We start from the raw sequence: 18,834 nt of genomic DNA on the forward strand, positions 1-18,834 counted from the left end.
CTTGATGAGCATAAGGATATATATATATATATATATATATATATATATATATATATATATATATATATATATATATATATATATATATATATATATATATATATATATATATATATATATATATATATATATATTTACATATTGCCCCTTTTTACATTTGAGCCCCTGCCCCTGAAGAACTCTTTGCACAGCCCTGATCTCAAGGCTGATCAGTGGAAACAGGATGCACCTGAGTTAAATTTTGAATGTAATGGCAAAGGCTGTGAATACTTATGTACATGTGATTTTGTTCGTTTTTTACTTTTAATAATTTTGCAAAGATTTCAAACAAACTTCTATCACATTGTCATTTTGGTTTTTTTTTTGTTTAGTTTTTTTAATTGAGAAAAATAATTAATTTAATTCATTTTGGAATAAGGCTGTAACAAAATGTGGGAAAAGTGAAAAAAGAAATGGATGAAAGACATACCATAGACATGAACACTTTGTTAAATCCATGTTATAAATATAAAAAATTATAACTTTTTATTACATATTTTTAAATAATTAGAAATACATCAATTGGCATGGCATAATACATTAAATCTCATAGTTACAGTTAGAATCATAATTTCTTTTCCTGAATAAATTGGGTGTATTACTGCTTGAATATCTCGAACTAAACAATTATTTATTTAGATACATTTTGTATACCCGAGTTCCAGCCCAAGCATTAACAACACTAAAACCAAACAAAACCCCAAACAATGTCAAAGACAAACATGAAATATCTTACTTAAACATCCACTGAATTAAAGGCACTGATGTGGTTTGAAAGAATGTTTTGTTGGAGCCAATAATAATTGTTTTTAACTTTGTAAGAGGGTAAAGAAAATGTAATGTAGAATAGAGGCTGCTGTAAAAGCTAAGGTCGCTGCAACACAGCTTTCATTCAACAGTTCAGGAAAGACATTTTGTCCAAGCTTAGATCAAGTGCAGCCCATGAGCTGAATTTCATTAGCTGCTAATACCATAGAATGCAACTACAGAGGAAATCTGAATTCTGTTCCTGTGGTTAAAGAAAGATGTATGTACAAATGCTAAAACTGTTTGCAGTATTTGTATTTCATTTCATTAAACATTGAATTTTAGTCAACACAGGAAGAATAACAATAAAAAAGTAATTGAAAAATCATCCAATTGCAGAGATTTGTCCTGATCAAGATGTGTTAATATCTGCGCATTCTGTCATCATCTTGCCGAAAGTATGGGTTTTGGGCACTGCCATTTTCCACTCCTCTCCCACTGTAACCAGAGTACACTGGTGGAACTTTACTCTGATTGCTCACATCTTCGTAATCAGAGTAGAGCTACAAAAACACAAATAATGATTATAAACACTTGCAGATTCATTATTAATAAAGGAGATTTTATCATTTGAATCAAATGGTTAGAAAATTGTATAGGTTAGTGAGTAGCATTTTAGGTGTGGTCTTACTGTTTTGCTCTCTGGACGATCCCTGGTCACCAGTGCCTGATTGCTCCCACTATTGGTCATCTCCAGACTATTAGACTTCCAGCTGGCATCAGGGTTGGCCCGAGGGATCCTGGGAACTCCTGTAGGCTTATGTAATTCTGCATTGCCATAGCTTGCGCTAAAGTCTACCTGGGATGAGGAGCTTCCCTTTGGATTCCTACAATTGTAAATGGACAGGTTTACACACAATAAGTGTGTTTTATCCATAGAACGTTTGTGTAAACAGACCCAGAAAATGTGTCCTTGACCCTCACCTGCAGCTTACAACTATCAGGGCGACAATAAAGATGATCAGCAATGCACCCAGTACAGTGGACACCACGACCACAACCAAAAGAAATGCTGTAACAAGAAGTTCATTACACAGAGATGCATAAATGTTCCTCAAAATTACTAAGCATAACAGAGATGCAACTTGATTCTAATGATGGTGATGGAGATTATGATTACTTACGATCATTGCAATTAAATCCAGCAAAGCCAAATGGGCACCTAAAATAAGCAAAACAGCTTTCAGTGATATTGTGCAACCACAACACCCATAATGACACAAATTACATTACATTAATGTTTTGGCACTGTAAAATTTAAATACAGGCAGCCAAATCTTTAAGGAGCTATTTTTTCTATTTTAAAAATTACTTTTATTTGTGTAACCTCATGTATTCAGGTTGATCCAGTTAAAGACCCCTTGTGTTGAAAATATAATTTTTAATGTTTATATGTCTATGTGGTTTTTAATATGCTTTAAGACAAAGCATGTGCAAATTCATACGTCAACACCATGGGCCCTATCTTGCACCCAGCGCAATTGACTTTGTACACCGACGCATGTGTCATTCCTATTTTGCACCCGCGCAAAGCGCGCTTTTCCCTCCACAGAAGCACGTCGCTAAACTAGTGAATGAACTTGCGCTACCTGGGCGGTTCAGCGCAAAAAAGGAGGCGTGTTTCGGCGCAAACAATCCCTGGTGCTATTTTGCTGTTCCATTAAACAATTGCGCCACTGACCAGAAAAAACCTAGTCTAAAGTCAGTGGCGCGTTGCGCGTTGTTCATTATGCTATTTTAAGGGCGCATGCTTGACCATAATGTATAGCGTGCACAACGCGCATACACTTTGCTCATGTAATCTACACAGATGCAACAGTTATTTTTGCAAATCATAAATTGTTACACTAACAAATATTAACACATGAGATGACGGAAACCATTGTGGTGTGCCACGAAGATGTGAAAAAATAGGCATAAATCTAGCTTACAAATTATTCAGGCTAATTGTAGTCTAATAATTAAGGAGACCTGTTTGCCCAATAGGGGCAACTTCTGGCAAGACATATATGTATATAAGGACATCTAACAAATTGGTTTGTCCGTCAAGAACTAGGAAAAAAAATCGGTGAGGGTGGACGCAGCGATGTCCTCTGCTGGCGTCAGGTCCTGAGTAGAGGCAGATCCACCTCCCGTTACACGGCGTGCCTGATTGATGCTGGCAAGCTTGGACTTTCCCCGTCTTCTGATGTCATTGTAGCGCTTGCGGCACTGGTGCGACGTCCTGGGGATGCCAGCTGATGAAACAATTGTGGCTATTTCCTCCCACGCCTGTTTAACCGACGCTATTTTGGGTGGGTTTCTCCCATCCCCATACAACACAACTTCTCTGTCTTTCACTGCTCTTACAAGAACATCAGTCTCCTCGGCTGTGAACCGCTCCTGGCGTGCGCCTGGTAAATACGCCATAATAATAGCAATCCATAATGGAACTTGCGCACCTGCTTTTACAGGGAATGTTGGATGACGCTCTGATTGGTTTATTCACGTTACGCCCAAACCACACCTATGAATAATGAAGCTACTTCAGACCAACCCATTTTAGATTTGCGCCGGGCGCAAGAGCCATTTATCCCGCCGGGAAAATAGCAACAGCGCCGAGACCCGCCCACAAAGTTACTTGCGCTTCGCGCTTTGACACTTGCGTTTCAGATCGTTAAAATAGGGCCCCATAGCTAAGTATTTTGTCCATAAAACTGCTGTGAAAAAAAGACGCGGTCTCAAAGTCTTAAAAAACGCAGTTTAAAATCGCTGGTGTTTCTGACGTCACAAACTACCTTGTAACCAATCACGTCAACGTGTGGGTGGGCTTTAGCATATCATTAACTATTCTCTGAAGCAGTGAAGTCTCAATAGAAGCTGGTATATTTTTCTGTTGATATGAAAAATCGGGTACATTTAGCAATATAGTGGTTGAATTATGTATATGATTACGGTGTTATGATGAACTATATGACTTTCTCTACTGACGTTCTAAGTTGTCCAAAGTGTTTCTAAGGATACTGATTTTTAGAAGGCAGCTGTCTGACTCCGAAATGGTGAACGGGAACATGGTTTGTGTAACATTAGCAAAACATTATTAGCTGTTTGATAATGTAGTCAAGCCAAAGGCTAATCATATTAATTACTGTTATGTGTCCAAAGTAGTAGAGGGCGATACATAAAACGCATTACGCATTCTGATACATCAGCTTGTAGACGAGCCTGTATGAGTGAGTGAAGGCGGGGCTCATTCATGGATCCGCGTATACTAAACGAAGCAAGGGTTGGTTACATGCAAGCTATTTTATGGCATGTAAACATTTATTCACAGGAAAATACGTTTAAATATGCCATTTTGGTGATTGAAGATGAGTTTTAAGGGATACAATTATTGACAACAGGAGGACTTTAAGATGTTACCGATCCATCGCTTAAATTCAAAGGGCTTGAAACAAATTTTTCATTGGTGAGCCTTAAGTGTATGTTATATTATAAAGTAGATGAAAATCTCTAATGAAATGATGCAAGTGCATACTTTTCACAGCTTTCTTCTTTTACTGCTTTTTCCCCATTTGGACAAGCTGTAAAAAGTAAAATAGTAAAATTATCAGAGCCAGTCTGAATGTTTCAAAGTTGTGCATATATAACAATAAAACAAAAATACTTACAAATGCAGGAACGTGATGTGAATTGTGACTTGATGAACCCTTCTTTGCAAGGACACATTACAATACCTTTAACCAGGTCTTCATGACAGAGTGTGGTGCTGGAATTGTCACAAATTGTATATGCACACTCACTGCTTCCTGTGATTTAAGTAAATAAGTAAAAATTTACTAATGTATGCCTCATTGCTAATTTTTGAAATGGTTAAACTTTTCAATATTCTTGAAGTTAAAAGAAGCTGTAGAAACATACGATTGAAGTGTTCAAAGTCTTCTATTAGGCCTGTATTTGCCTGAATCAGATTGTAAACTGTTACAGATGTGGCAGCGGATGACAAGTGATAGAAATTCTGCACACCTGCAATTATACTGCCAGAACTGAAAGAATGGGTAAAAGGAAATTATTATTTTTTTAAAAACACACATGCAACAAAACTTATTTGATATTAAATAATTCCTGTGGGGAAGCAAATGCTGTTAAAAGTTTTAGATTTTAGCAACTGGCCCTCTACTTTGAATCATAATGCTAAGACTGAAAGTGGCAATTATTTATTGCAATTTATTTAACTGAGGCTGAGCTTTTATTTTTCTTTTCTGTTGAATAATGTTCCCTGAAGGAGGGAACGGAGATGTACGTCGGAACTGACCGACGAATTGGGATCTGATTTCAGAGACCAATCTACTTCGAGTGTGTTAAAAAGAGCCAATGGAGATTGGCATGCGATTCACGCATTCCACGGACCCGCAGCGCGGGTATAAATAAGGAAGTGGAATGCTTGATCATTGCTTTTTTCTGCTGAGGAGCCGAACTAGTGACTCTGCCCCCTAGCGGAAGTGCAGCACCTGGCGACGGGACGTACGTCACCGTTCCCTCCTTCAGGGAACGAGGGTTACATACGTAACCGAGACGTTCCCTTTCAGTCGGTAACGTTCGGCGTACGTCGGAACTGACCGACGAATTGGGATCCATACCAAAACGCCAGGAGGCTGGCCCTTCCAGCGTCCTGCTTGAGCGCACTGGACCGTCTTAGATGGTACGGAAGTCAGGGCTCCAAGCAGGGAGGTCAGTCACTGCTGTTTCTGCAAGACCCACTTAGTGTGACTATTGGATAACGCTGGGAAAGCTTGCCCGTTTCGGAAGATGGTACGCTGCGAAGCCACGTCCTTCAGTGGAACGATTGGTGGCGGAATACACATAAGGACTAACCTGGCAGGGTAGTGCAACATATGGCAGTCTCTGGGGTGGTTCCAGCCTGGTTCCAGGGGGGAAAGAACACGCCCAGAGATGACAGAACGGGCTCTGTCAAGGGAAAGACACGGGGCTAGCCAAGTAGGGTAGCAGGTACCGTGGAAAAATACACATATGGGGTTGCCGTGAGGGAACCGCTACATATGGACCCAGCCTAACACACACGTTCCACAAGCATACGGGTGCAGGCCTGGCGTCAGATGGCCGCCACGTCTGACACCGAAGGGGTGACGGAGGAGCTCGACAGGGTTCACCATTTCTGGGGAACACAACTGGAGACAATAGATGCACGTATTCGGCCCAGAGGGGGCAGGAATGGCGTTGCAAGCTGACACTTAGAACGGGCACTTAGCACTACTGGCCACTGTGGGCGAGAATGCGGGAAGATACCGGCCCTACACGGAGACTATAGAATCTAGCGAACCAACGCCCAGGAGGAAGCCACACTCCTTTTTGAGTGGGCTCACAACCTGAACGGGCAAGGCACGTCTTGGGACTGGTAAGCCAAGACGATAGCATCCACTATCCAGTGGGCTAACCTCTGCTTGGAGACAGCCTTTCCCTTCTGCTGGCCTCCGTAACAGACGAAGAGCTGCTCTGAGGTCCTAAAGCTTTGAGTCCGGTCTATGTAAGCGCGAAGAGCGCGGACGGGACATAACAAAGCCAGGGCTGGGTCTGCCTCCTCTGAAGGCAGCGGTTGCAGGTTCACTACCTGGTCCCGAAAGGGAGTGGTAGGAACCTTGGGCACGTATCCAGGCCGGGGTCTCAGGATGACGTGAGAGTTGGCCGGCCCGAATTCTAGGCACGATTCGTTGACCGAAAGTGCATGCAGGTCCCCTACCCTCTTGATAGAGGCCAAAGTGGTGCGACGTACACTTTGAGGGTGGAGGGAGACAGCCTTCGCTCCAGCCCATCTTGCAGGAAAGAAAGCACGACACTAACTGAACACCTTTGGGGGTCTTCCCTGTGGGAAGAGCACCATTCAACGAACAGGTTCCACTTCAAAGCATAGAGGTGCCTCGTAGAGGGGGCTCTAGCCAAAGTGATGGTGTCTACCACTGCCTGTGGTAGGCCACCTAGAACCTCTGCATCCCGTCCAGGGACCAGACATGGAGTTTCCAGAGGTCTGGACGTGGGTGCCACAGAGTGCCCCGCCCCTGAGAAAGAAGGTCCTTCCTCAGGGGAATCGGCCAGGGTGGGGCTGTCGCGAGGAGAGTGAGTTCGGCGAACCAGGTCCGGTCGGGCCAGTAGGGCGCAACTAGCAAGACCTGCTCCTCGTCCTCCCTGACCTTGCACAGGATCTGTGCTAGAAGGCTCACTGGGGGAAACGCATACTTGCGTAGGTCCCGGGGCCAACTGTGCGCCAGTGCATCTGTGCCGAGGGTACCCCCGTTCAGGGAATAGTACCACTGGCAATGGGACGAGTCTGGAGTGGCAAACAGGTCTACCTGTGCGGCTCCGAAAAGGTCCCATACCAGCTGGACGCTCCGGGGGTGGAGTCGCCACTCTCCCGGAGGTGTTGGCTGCCGTGAGAGCTCATCGGCTGTCTGGTTCAGCGCACCTGGGATGTGAATGGCACGAAGCGACCTCAGATGCTTCTGACTCCAAAGGAGGAGGTGGCGGGCGAGTTGGAACATGCAATGGGAGCGTAGACCACCCTGAAGGTTGATGTACGCAACGGCCGCAGTGTTGTCCGTGCGGACCAGTACATGCTTGCCACGTAGCGGCCCCTTGAGGCTGTGCAGTGCCAAGTGTACTGCTAACAACTCGAGGCAATTGATTTGCCAATGCAATTGAGGCCCCATCCACAGACCTGAAACTGCATGCCCGTTGTACGTGGCCCCCCAGCCCGTGGAAGAGGCATCCGTGAAGAGCACAGCATGCCTGGACACTTGTTCTAAGGGCACCCGGCCCGGAGAAACGAAGCGTCGGACCACGGGCTGAAAGTTTGGCGGCAGTAAGGGGTCACTGGGACCCAGTACTGACCGCTCTGCCATGCCCCCATCTCGGGACTCGGCCATGAAGCCAGTGTTGAAGCGGTCTCATATGAAGCAATCCGAGCGGCGTTACCGCGGCTGCGGATTCCATATGCCCCAGGAGCCTCTGGAAAAATTTCAGTGGGACCGCCGTCCTGCCTTTGAATGAATTCAAGCAATTCAACACAGACCGGACCCGCTCTTCCGTAAGGCGGCCACCCGCTTAAACGCGCCGGTCTTCTCACGAGACTCGATTAACACTCTTCGTAGAAACAGCAAAATGATGCACTGTTCGGCTCAGAAGTAGAAAGTAATGATCAAGCATTCCACTTCCTTATTTATACCCGCTCCTGCGGGGCGGTGCGTGGAATGCGTGAATCGCATGCCAATCTCCATTGGCTCGTTTTTAACACACTCGAAGTAGATTGGGCTCTGAAATCAGATTCCAATTCGTCGGTCAGTTCCAACGTACGTCAAACGTGACCGACTGAAAGGGAACAATGATTAAAAGAAAACTAAAAGCTCAGCCTTAGTTAAAGGGATAGTTCACCCAAAAATAAAAATTCTGTCATCATTTACTCTGTAACCAAACAGTTAATGGGCCCCATTGACTTCCAGTAGGGCTGCTCAATTATGGAAAAAATCATCATCACGATTATTTTGGTCAATATTGAAATCACGATTATGTAACACGATTATTTCACATGACTTTGGGAATGTGTTGCATTTATTAAAAAGACACCTTTCAACAATTCAATTGAAATTGTAACATTTGTTGTACTTTTTGAACTATTAAAATAAATAATATAACATATATTTCAAATCAAAGTATAAAAGTATTCAAGTAAAAATGATAACCACAAATAAATAAGATCAACAATATGGTTCGGCTAGATATGCTTTTCAGGTACGTCTAACATTAGTTTTCAGGTACAGAAATGTATCAAATGTAAAATAACATTGCATATTTGAGTGCGTAAATTAAAGATGAATCCTATTAAGCTTACAAAAGCTATTCAATCTAGAGCAGTGAGTGATGTCCCTGTCTTTTGTTGTTTGACATTAAACAGTCAGCAGTAAAGGCTACTGCCCCTTTAAGACCTAATGCTCGGATATGCGTCGTCTTTCTCGACTGTATAAAGTTTACTTAAAGGTCCCATGGCATGAAATTTTCATTTTATGAGGTTTTTCAACATTAATATGAGTTCCCCTGGCCTGAATATTGTCCCCAAGTGGATAGAAATGTTGATCTGGCTGTTCTGGCTGTCTTTCTCTGCCTTTGAGAAAATGACAGGCCAGACGAGCCAATCCTGAAGTCTCCTGGTTTGACGTCCAAGCAGGAACGGTTACCGCCCTTTCCTCCACCCAGAGAATCTGGCATGCCCATGCAAACGCTCCAGAGATCATGGCTTGTGAACGAGTGAATGCTGTCAGTTTCTCAGTGTTTGGATGTACAAATGAAAACAGAAGTCTTTTTTCAGTTCCTTCTGATCGGTGATCAGTGATTTCTTATGTGTAGCTAATTATTTATTATTCGTGCACACGCTGCGGCTTCTCTCTCCCCGACAGAACGGTGTTTTCGTGTTTTCTATCTTTTGAGTCAGTGTTTTTGTACGTCTTCGTCGCGTCTATCTGTTCTACAATGTGCATACAGTCGTTTCTGCTCAACATCAGCAGAGTAATATCTTTAGAGATAAACCTTACACACGCCGAGGCTCGAGCTGCACTGGCCGGTCGGCCTCCAACATCCCCGACCCCCAGTACTGCATCTGGCCCACAGCGGAGGCACCAAACGCGGCGTGAGATTAAGCAGAAGGGGGGTAAGCGTGAGGGTATCTGGGTTGGCTAGCCAGCTATTCCCACAATAAACTGGATTACATTCGATTACTGCTGTTGTGTCTTTGTTTGCGCTGTGTACTCAATGCGAGTCACTGACGCTTTCCATATGATAGGAACATATCTAAAAATAATGGTATTATCAACACTTACTCATAACTCGTTCATCTTGACAGCTGTAATGGTACTTTGCATGTGTTACAAAGTTGGTAATAATGATGAAGACGGACTCGGCGTGACTGGGACTCGTGTTTATTCAGAACTCTCAAATACAAACACAATAAACTTGCGCTGACTGACAGCGCTCTCATAACTCAGTAGTTACTATAAATAACTTTGTTAGCAATCGCTGAGCTCAGTCTCTGGTACATTAGTGATGTCCGGTTCGCGAACAATCTTTCTATTGAACCGGTTCTTTTTAGTGAACCGAATCAGTTCACCAAATCGGACTGAATCGTTCTAAACGGTTTGCGTCTCCAGTCAGCGCTGATCCATAATTTACTAAAGTTACTAACTTTCTGACATGAGTGACAGCCCCTCCGACTAGAAATAGACTAATAACCTGATATATATGCTATATATGGTATATGCTGTAACTAAAACAGTTCACTGAACTGAGACTGACAGAACCGATGTGAAGTGAACTCAGGTCCATCCGTCTCTCTGGCAGCAGCTCGTGCCTGCTCGTGCCTCGTAGACCTCGTTAAACCACGCCCCCTCCGCTCATATCAAATGCAAAGATCAGCCAATCACAACAGTGGGTGTTTTTACTGAAGTCTCACAGCAGACACGCCTCTTGTAACAGGGCCTTCAGCCACAGGGCAAACAGCAGTATAGAAAAAATGCCTTTTATTTCTAAATTATGACATTTTATGATGTAAAAATCATACTAACAATATAAGTACACCTCAGGAAACATTATAAAATAATAGAAAAATGCCATGCCATGGGACCTTTAAGGCATATACAGACTATCTCTGCTAGGATACTCATCAAGATGGATGTTGACATACGTTTTGTGTGAGTTTGTCCGTTCAAGAGCAAGACTTGAAAGAGAACTCAATATTTGCGCGCTGTGAGACGTGTGCGCGCTCTCGGATGAGTGCACAGAGACAAATCTTCTCACAGCGCGCGCTACTTCTCATTCGCGTCTTCTGGCACTACAACACCCGGGTGATGACGGCGAAAATTACTGGTCATATTCGAACATACGGCAGCACTCGCATGCATTGAACAAAGTTTACAAAGAGAGAATTATTTGAAAAATATGAAGGAAAAAAAAAGGACGTTTACAGGGCACCCCTGCTCTCGTCAGTTTTTGTTTCTTTATTAGATTGTCATAGGTCACTCTGTGTTTAATTTTCAAGTGGTTAAACAAATTCGTGGTGTTCCCTTGCGTTGCAGCCACTACCATGTAGCAAATCTTGCACATAGTATGTTTCTGCTCGTCGTCTGATTCCTCGAAGCCAAACTGTTCCCAGACAACGGAGTTGGTTTTGCCTTTTTTGCTAACCAAACGCTGCTGTAACTGCCCTCCTTCTGCCATCTTTACTCGCGCCGAGTTTTTAAATTCCAGCGGATGATATGCACACGAGACTCACGACCTGAGAGAGTTTGTGGCTTCGGGAGGGGCGGATGTGCGCGTGCGCGTTTCATTCAGAACGCAAGACAAAATAAGAGTGTTCTTGCAAAACTGAACATGGCAAAATAATCGTTTTTTCTCGATTGTACTATTTTGGTGATCGTTGGGAGCCAAAATCGAAATTGAAATTCAATTAATTGCACAGCCCTAACTTCCAGAGTATTTTTTTCCCCATTACCCCATGGAGACAGGGCCCATCAACTGTTTGATTACCCATATTCTTCAAAATATCTTCTTTTTGTGCAGAAGAAATAAATTAATTAATTCAATTCACAGGTTTGGAATAACTTGAGGCTGAGAAAAACATGACAGAATTTTAATTTTTGGGTGAACTATCTCTTTAATATTTAAAAGTTTAAAAGAAAGACTATTATAATGACTATTATAATAACTCACCTTAGCTGAAAAACGGTGGAATTAATGTAGCCATCATCATCACGCAGTATTTCTCTGAGCTGTATATTGGGTTGAAATCAGCTGTTATATATTCACAACCATTTATTTGCATCACTCATGACATCATGACTTTGCGTAAACATACACGGCACTTTCTAAAGCCAAATGGCGTGTTATCTGTACGCATTTTGAGCTATCCTTAATTATAATTAATTATTATTAATAAACTTATAAACTTATAAAAATAAACTTAATAAACTTAATGATGTCTACGTATGTCTACGCCGCGTGATTCCGCGTGTATGTCAACGCCGTGTGATTCCGCGTGAATGTAAATGGATTTATAAACATACTAAATGATGCTTTTTTGAAAATGTAAAAATGCAGAATGTTTCTTGTGATGGGTAGGTTTAGGGGCAGGGGCAGTGTGTGTGTGTGTGTATGTGTGCGTGTGTGTGTGTGTGTGATGGGTAGGTTTAGGGGTAGGGGCAGAGTGTGTATGTGTGTTTGTGTGTGTGATGGGTAGGTTTAGGTGTAGGAGTAGTGTAGGGGGATAGAATGAAACGGCGTTGATAAACACGCTAAAAAGCGATTATGCGTCTTGATAGCACGCCAAAATGGCATAGCGAATTGGCGTGTCATACATACGCTATTTCATGAGATCAGTCTGCATCCTTTACAAAATAGGAAGAATGGAAAATCTTTACACTAACATACTGCTATACAGTGTTGTTTAGGATTGAATCAAAAGGAAATTCAATCTCTTACCGCATTCTCAATTTTAACTGCTGTTTCCTGAAACTGTTTAGATGTTGTGACTCCCATTTCTGGTTCAAACATCTTGTTCAAAGACAAATAACCAGGGAAGACCTTAGCTGCAATTGTTGAAAAAAATAGTATAACATAAATGAATATATTCCTTGATAAATTGGTAAAACAGCAAGATGCCTGATGTTACTATTGTTATATTCTGAGATCACAGGAAAACGCATGATGGCAGTTCGATTCATAATTAAGCATAATTTCTATACCACATGCTGCTCACTTTCTGTTTTATGCATATTTTTGTGTCACACATCTGCACTTATTTTTTATTTTTTGATGATTCAAAGCTGAGCAAGTCATACTTAAAGTACAGCCACTATTCAGATAAACCAGCCCAGGCTGGCAGATGCAAGCAAAGCCCCCAAACCGAACTTCACAGGTACTGCCTCCAGTACAAGGACTTGATGCACAGGGATCTTGAGAAGAAAGAAAGAAAAACAAAAACAAATAATGACATTTTAACCTGGAGGAGCCAGTAAATTATCTTCTCCAGCAGATGTTTAAAGTTTATAGTATATTATTTCTGAAAATTATAGTTATATTTTAAAATTCAAAAAGACGATTCTTACCCTCATGTCATCTTAACTCTGTAGAACCCTTGTTTTTTTAAGCAACTTAAAAGGAGAAATGGACCCACTTTATATTAGGTGGCCTTAACTACTATGTACTTACAAAAAAAAAATAAGTACAATGTATAAGTACAAAATAAGTACACTTTTGCTGATATTGAGGTGGGATACGGGTAAAGTTAGGGACAGGTCTGGTGGTATGGGTAAGTTTAAGAGTTGGGTTAGGTGTAAGGGAAGTGTCAACAGTGTAATTAGGGGCCAAGCACCGAAGGTGCGAAGGCACCTATTGAAACTGTTAGCGTTCCTATTATTATTAGGGGCCAAGCACCGAAGGTGCGGAGGCATCTATTGAAACCGTTCCCGTCTTCTTCTTCTTCCATCATGAGAACATGTTCACGTCGGTGCGTTGTTTGTCTTGCCTTTCTCATAGGGCTTGAGTGTTCATAGAGGACAGTCTGATCTGTCACCATAGAAATTTTGGTGTCTCTAACTCAATCCCTCTAGCGCCACCACCAATCCAAATTTGTACTCATGTTTATGCTAATAACTTTTGAACCTTAAGGCTAGAAACAAAATTATTTTCCCCTCTGTTTCCTGAGCTCATGCCAATTTGATCACACCCTATGACGTCATTTCCCGTCATCATAAATTTCCCGCCGTTTGGAATTTTCCCAAAAACCTACTTTTGCGAACTCGTCCTAGACGGTTCATCCAATTTGCACGAAAATTTAACCAGATCATCTTCAGCCAGTGCTGACAAAAAGTTATGGAATTCAAGTTGATTCGTCAAATTGTTTTTGATAAACGCGTGAACAAATTTTACAAAGCACTTGCAAAAACAGGCGTAAGACTGTATCTTCGCAACGCTTTATTGAATTCAGACCAAACTTGGTACATGTCATCACAAGCATGACCTGAGGCAACTTGCAGCGTTTCGGCGCAGCGCCACCTACTGGTCCGGAGATATGAAAAATTGCTATTTTTGCTTATAATTTTTTAACCGTTTGTCCAAAAATCATAAAAGTGGTCTCGTTAGATTCAGGGCCATATGTTGAGTCATCTGATATCCAATTTTGGCTGTCAGACATTTTGAATTATGTGCTAAAAGGCTGTTTTTTTATGAACACATGAACAGATTGTTACGAAACTCAGTATGGGTCATCAGCACGATGCCTTGAAGGAGCCTGAGAAGTTTCGAAACAGCGCCACCTAGTGGAGAATTTTTTTTTCAAAAGCTTATAACTTTGGGTGTGGTTGACTTATTTTCATGGGAGTAACTTTTTTTGGCTCCTGAATCCTTGCCGAGCCCAACAATACCAGACTTGCCATGTTTCGGCGTATGGTTTGTGAAGCGTTGTAATTAAGCGCTTATAAAACATTAGCTGATATATTCGAAACCGCTAGTCCGATCGAGACAAAACTAGCGTCAGAAGTTCGAAAACATAGGTCGATAACTATATGCTAATGCTAATGCCCAAATACCTCAAAATATTGATAGTAAGGGGTAGTAAAATCCAATCAAAGTCAGGTGTCAGTCATTTTTTACGTGTTTTTTCATATAAATGTCTATAACTACAAAACGAAATGAGATATTGTCACCAAAATTGACACACACATGTATGGGCTCACTCCGAGGACACATAAAAAATGGTAGAGATTATTGAACGGATACATCTCCCCGTTAAGAGGCGTAACCTTTCCAACGTGCGCTAAGCTGCTGTCAAATTACAACACAGGAACCGCTTTCACGTGCGCTAAGCTGTGGTTGAATCACAGCACAGGAACCGCTTGCACAATCAGAACTCGTTACGTATTTCTGAAGGAGGGACTTCATAGCACAAGGAAATCACCAGCCGTTTTTAGGATGGTGAGAACAGCGGTATACAGATAAGTAAATTGTGTGAAAAATACTGTTTTTTTTTACACGCGAAACATGAACACATGTTATATTGCACACTGTAAACACAATCAAAGCTTCAAAAAAACACGAAGAACGGGACCTTTAATATATTTTTAAAAAAGTATACTACAAGTACTTTGGTAATAAATATATGCTTAGTTAAGCTTTTAAGAAATATCCTAAAAAAGCATACTTTAAGTGAATTTAGACACATTTTACAATTACTTAAAGTATATGTTATGTGTTCTTTGTGTAAGAATATAGCAAAATGATTCAGCTTTTAGTGAGTTTAAAGTATATGTACCTTATTAATAACCATGTGTAGGCCTACTGCAATATATTTTAAATATTTATGTAGCTATTCTAAAAGTTCTACTGCCAGATCCGGAGGTCAGCTGAATGGATTCGAAAACGGTAAAACTCAACTGTTTAACTTTAAGTTGGAAAATGAGCCTATTTTCAAAAAAAGTGGAGTGTTCCTTTAAGCTCCTCTGTTTCTGTCCATTTTTGTCAGGTCTCATTCATGTTAGTGTTGTAGGCTGTTCTCTTTGTGTGGATTATTGCCTGTGAATTAAATACTGCCTTTTGCCTTCATCATCGTGTTTGTGTGCGTTCTACAATACAGCACTGTGACAGCCGCCCACTCTGCTGAGAGCGAAGTTTAGATGAATATGTAAATGTGTGCTGTGCACTTTCCTCTTAATAACAAAATATCTGCGCACACCTACCTATTACATAATCGCCATGGACCAAAAGTAGCAGGGCCGTGCAGAGAGTTCTTCAGAGGCAGGGGCTCAAATGTAAAAAAGGGGCAATATGTAAATATATATATATTAGGGGTGTAACGGTACACAAAACTGACGGTTCGGTAAGTACCTCGGTTTTGAAGTCACGGTTCGGTACGGATTCGGTACAGCAGTTTTACAAAATTGCGTTTTATTAATTTTTATTCGACAGTGGTTTAATAAAAAAAAATTGTGTCTGTCCTTAAATGAATTCAATTATAACTAAAAGTTTCTTAAAGATAATGTTGTAAACTATATAGGGAGCCCTTACATTGCTATTAAAGATTAACAACAGAGCCCAAACTATTAGCCTAAATTCATTTGCTATTTATTTTTAGATATAATAATCAACACTCATAAGCTTCACATAAGGCAGTTTTTGCATTAATATCTAAATCTAATTATTATTATTTATTTATTTATTTGTTGAAATATAATCATTTAGTGGCTGTAATTTTCATGACAGGTTTATTTAAACATACATAACAGGCTAAGTGGTATATAATGAATATATATAGGCTAATATAACGAATATATAGGCTAATATAGTGCATGTATTCAGTGAAAGAGTTAATCTCAACTCACAGCTGTGGACACTGAATGACTTCAGAGGTAAATGTGATTCTACATGACATTGTTTATTTACAAGCTGTTTTATTGTCTTCCCGCGGTTGAAACACCGATGGAGCGATTACACAACATATGATACGTTTCAGTAAGTTGTAATGTATCCTCAACATACCTTTAGATATTCATTTCTTTAGGAAGAGATGATCGCGTTCACTCGCGCGCCGCGCGCTGCCGCTTGAAGTTGAACTGATACGCGTCAATCTGTCACGTCACATAATAGAGCGTTACAATGGCATTTATCGTTTGAATTTCGTGATAAAATGGACTGAACACTTAATATGTTCGTGTGGGAACTCGGATTGAAGTGTGTTCCGCGCTTTAAACAAGCCGACTGTTAACTGTTATAGATTACATTCATAACCGTTCGGTACACGCCCGCATAGCCCGAAACGTTAATTCGTCTGTCTATGTAGTTTTCAACCGATTTATGAATAAGAACAGAAAATTACCGCTCCACTTCACATCGCCCAATGGAATTTGAACTTGCTTTGCCAGATCACGATTGGTTGGTGTATATACATGACAAACGGGCATTGGTGAATTGTGTAATACTTTAAAATATATAATATATAGATTTGTAATTAAATCAACACATTAGCTCTGATTATGGATGAAAAAAAATATTGGTTTACTTTTTTTCCCGGAAGGCCACACACTCTCTGAAAGGACCATATTTGGCTCGAGAGCCGCTTCCGAACAGAGGAAAATCAGCAATCAATCAAAACGCACGCAACCCATAGCAACGCGTTATGACAACGCCTCAACAGAAATTGTCCGACTTTTGAGCCGTTCGTTACTATTGTATACATTGTCATCAATGTCATGTTATACTAATCACATTTATTTAGTTTTATTGACCACGATATTATCATTGATATTTTGTCTGAGAGGGGCACTTTTGATTCATTTTGAAAAAGGGCAGGGGCTCGAGCACCCAAAGCCCCCCCCTCTGCACGTGCCTGAAAAGTAGTATAAAGGTGTTTACCAGCCGTAGCAAACTTTTCCGGTAAGTTCGCTTTGGCAAGCTGTTTCCAGGAAAATTATCTTTTGTCCTTTTCGTTCTTTGTACTTTCATTGGTCTGTGGTGATTACGTAATTGGTAGGTTTGACCGAAGGCTCCTCCTTCTTTCACATCAAAATCATTTCTGGTTAATTTCCTCTGTTCAGTCCATCGAGGTCAGTGGCCCACGAGAAAAAACATGAGCACACTGGAAAGCTGCTTTATAATAGAAAATTAAGTTGTACTTCTGATGAAACGAGACACTAACACTGTTTTTCATGTTTATTTCAGTAAAGCTGATTGATTTTAAGCAATCTATTGAATAAAGTGCTATATAGACAAACGTGACAAGACTTTACTAGAGTGCCGAATTACAGAGCTCATGCAAACATATCCACATTGCTATGAACAGATGCTTTTCTTATGCTTCATAAATTTTTTTTTTGTTGTTTTCTCAATTTTGTTGTGTTTATTTTGTTATTAAGAGAAAAGCATGGAGCACATATTTACATATTCATCTAAACAGCGCTCTCAGCAGTGTGGGCGGAGTCAGATGTACGCTAACATAATATCTGTTCTGTTTCTTTGTTTGCAGGCTTAGTTTGTTAAAAAAAAAATCAGTAACTTTTTTTTGTGCAGAAAATTGCATTGTGATGCTTATTTATTTAATGATGGAATATTCATAGTGTAATTTTCAGTAATACAGGTATATTTGAAATGTTCCACACATTACAATAAAAGTAGTTCTGTTATAGGATTTCACAGATCTTTAAATTATTATAATGTATTTTGGTCAAGAGATTATATATGCTGCTGTACTTTTTTTAATGTACTCAGAATTTATTTTGGATGTACACAACAAGATAGTATATTAAATTGTTCTAGATTTTTGCACTTTTTAATATACCATTTTGAATACTGAAAAAACAGCTTTATAATAAACTAATACATTTCTAATGAGCTGAAATACTATTGAAATGTTCTTGAAGCACATTAAAATGAAGCTTCAAATATATTCTAATTGCAGTTCTTTGAAGTATGAAAGTATTTTAAATGAATTGAAAAGAAATACACTTAAATTGCACTAAATGTACTAGAAGTGGTTCCATTTGAACACAATTTAATATATTAAAATATATTGCAAAAAACTTAAAATTGGCCCTATATATATATATATATATATATATATATATATATATATATATATATATATATATATATATATATATAATGTGACGAGCGTCCTTGGAGGAATCAGCGTCGCCCTGGCAACCAACACAAAATGGCTCGGGTTATGTATATAACCCTTGTTCCCTGAGAAAGGGAACGAGCACTGCATCGGAACGACGAATTTGGGGACACTCCCTAAGCAACAGCGTGTCTGAAGTATGAATGAAATCAAGCCAATCCTGATTGATGTTGCGTCATGACGTAACTATGACGGCGTACCCGGAAGGTGCATAAGGGGAGCCTGGGCATAGTAATGGCAGTTATCGCGATGAAGCATGCGCTCCAGGCGTGCCGAGGTGTGGC

General features: G+C 40.6%; 1 protein-coding gene across 1 annotated transcript; it reads right to left on the reverse strand.

The window, feature by feature from the left end:
* Positions 1-1,208: 1,208 nt before the first annotated feature.
* On the reverse strand, positions 1,209-15,484 carry muc13b (mucin 13b, cell surface associated; the record flags this gene model as incomplete). The annotated part of the gene is made up of 8 exons (XM_079846312.1): positions 1,209-1,349; positions 1,478-1,673; positions 1,771-1,858; positions 1,971-2,008; positions 11,593-11,651; positions 12,361-12,467; positions 12,729-12,833; positions 15,466-15,484. The coding sequence occupies 8 exons, from the start codon at positions 15,482-15,484 to the stop codon at positions 1,209-1,211; spliced, it is 753 nt and encodes a 250-aa protein (XP_079702438.1).
* Between the last annotated feature and the right edge of the window lie 3,350 nt (positions 15,485-18,834).

Source organism: Gobio gobio (assembly GCF_949357685.1).
Source record: "Gobio gobio genome assembly, chromosome: 20".
NCBI classification, from domain to species: domain Eukaryota; kingdom Metazoa; phylum Chordata; class Actinopteri; order Cypriniformes; family Gobionidae; genus Gobio; species Gobio gobio.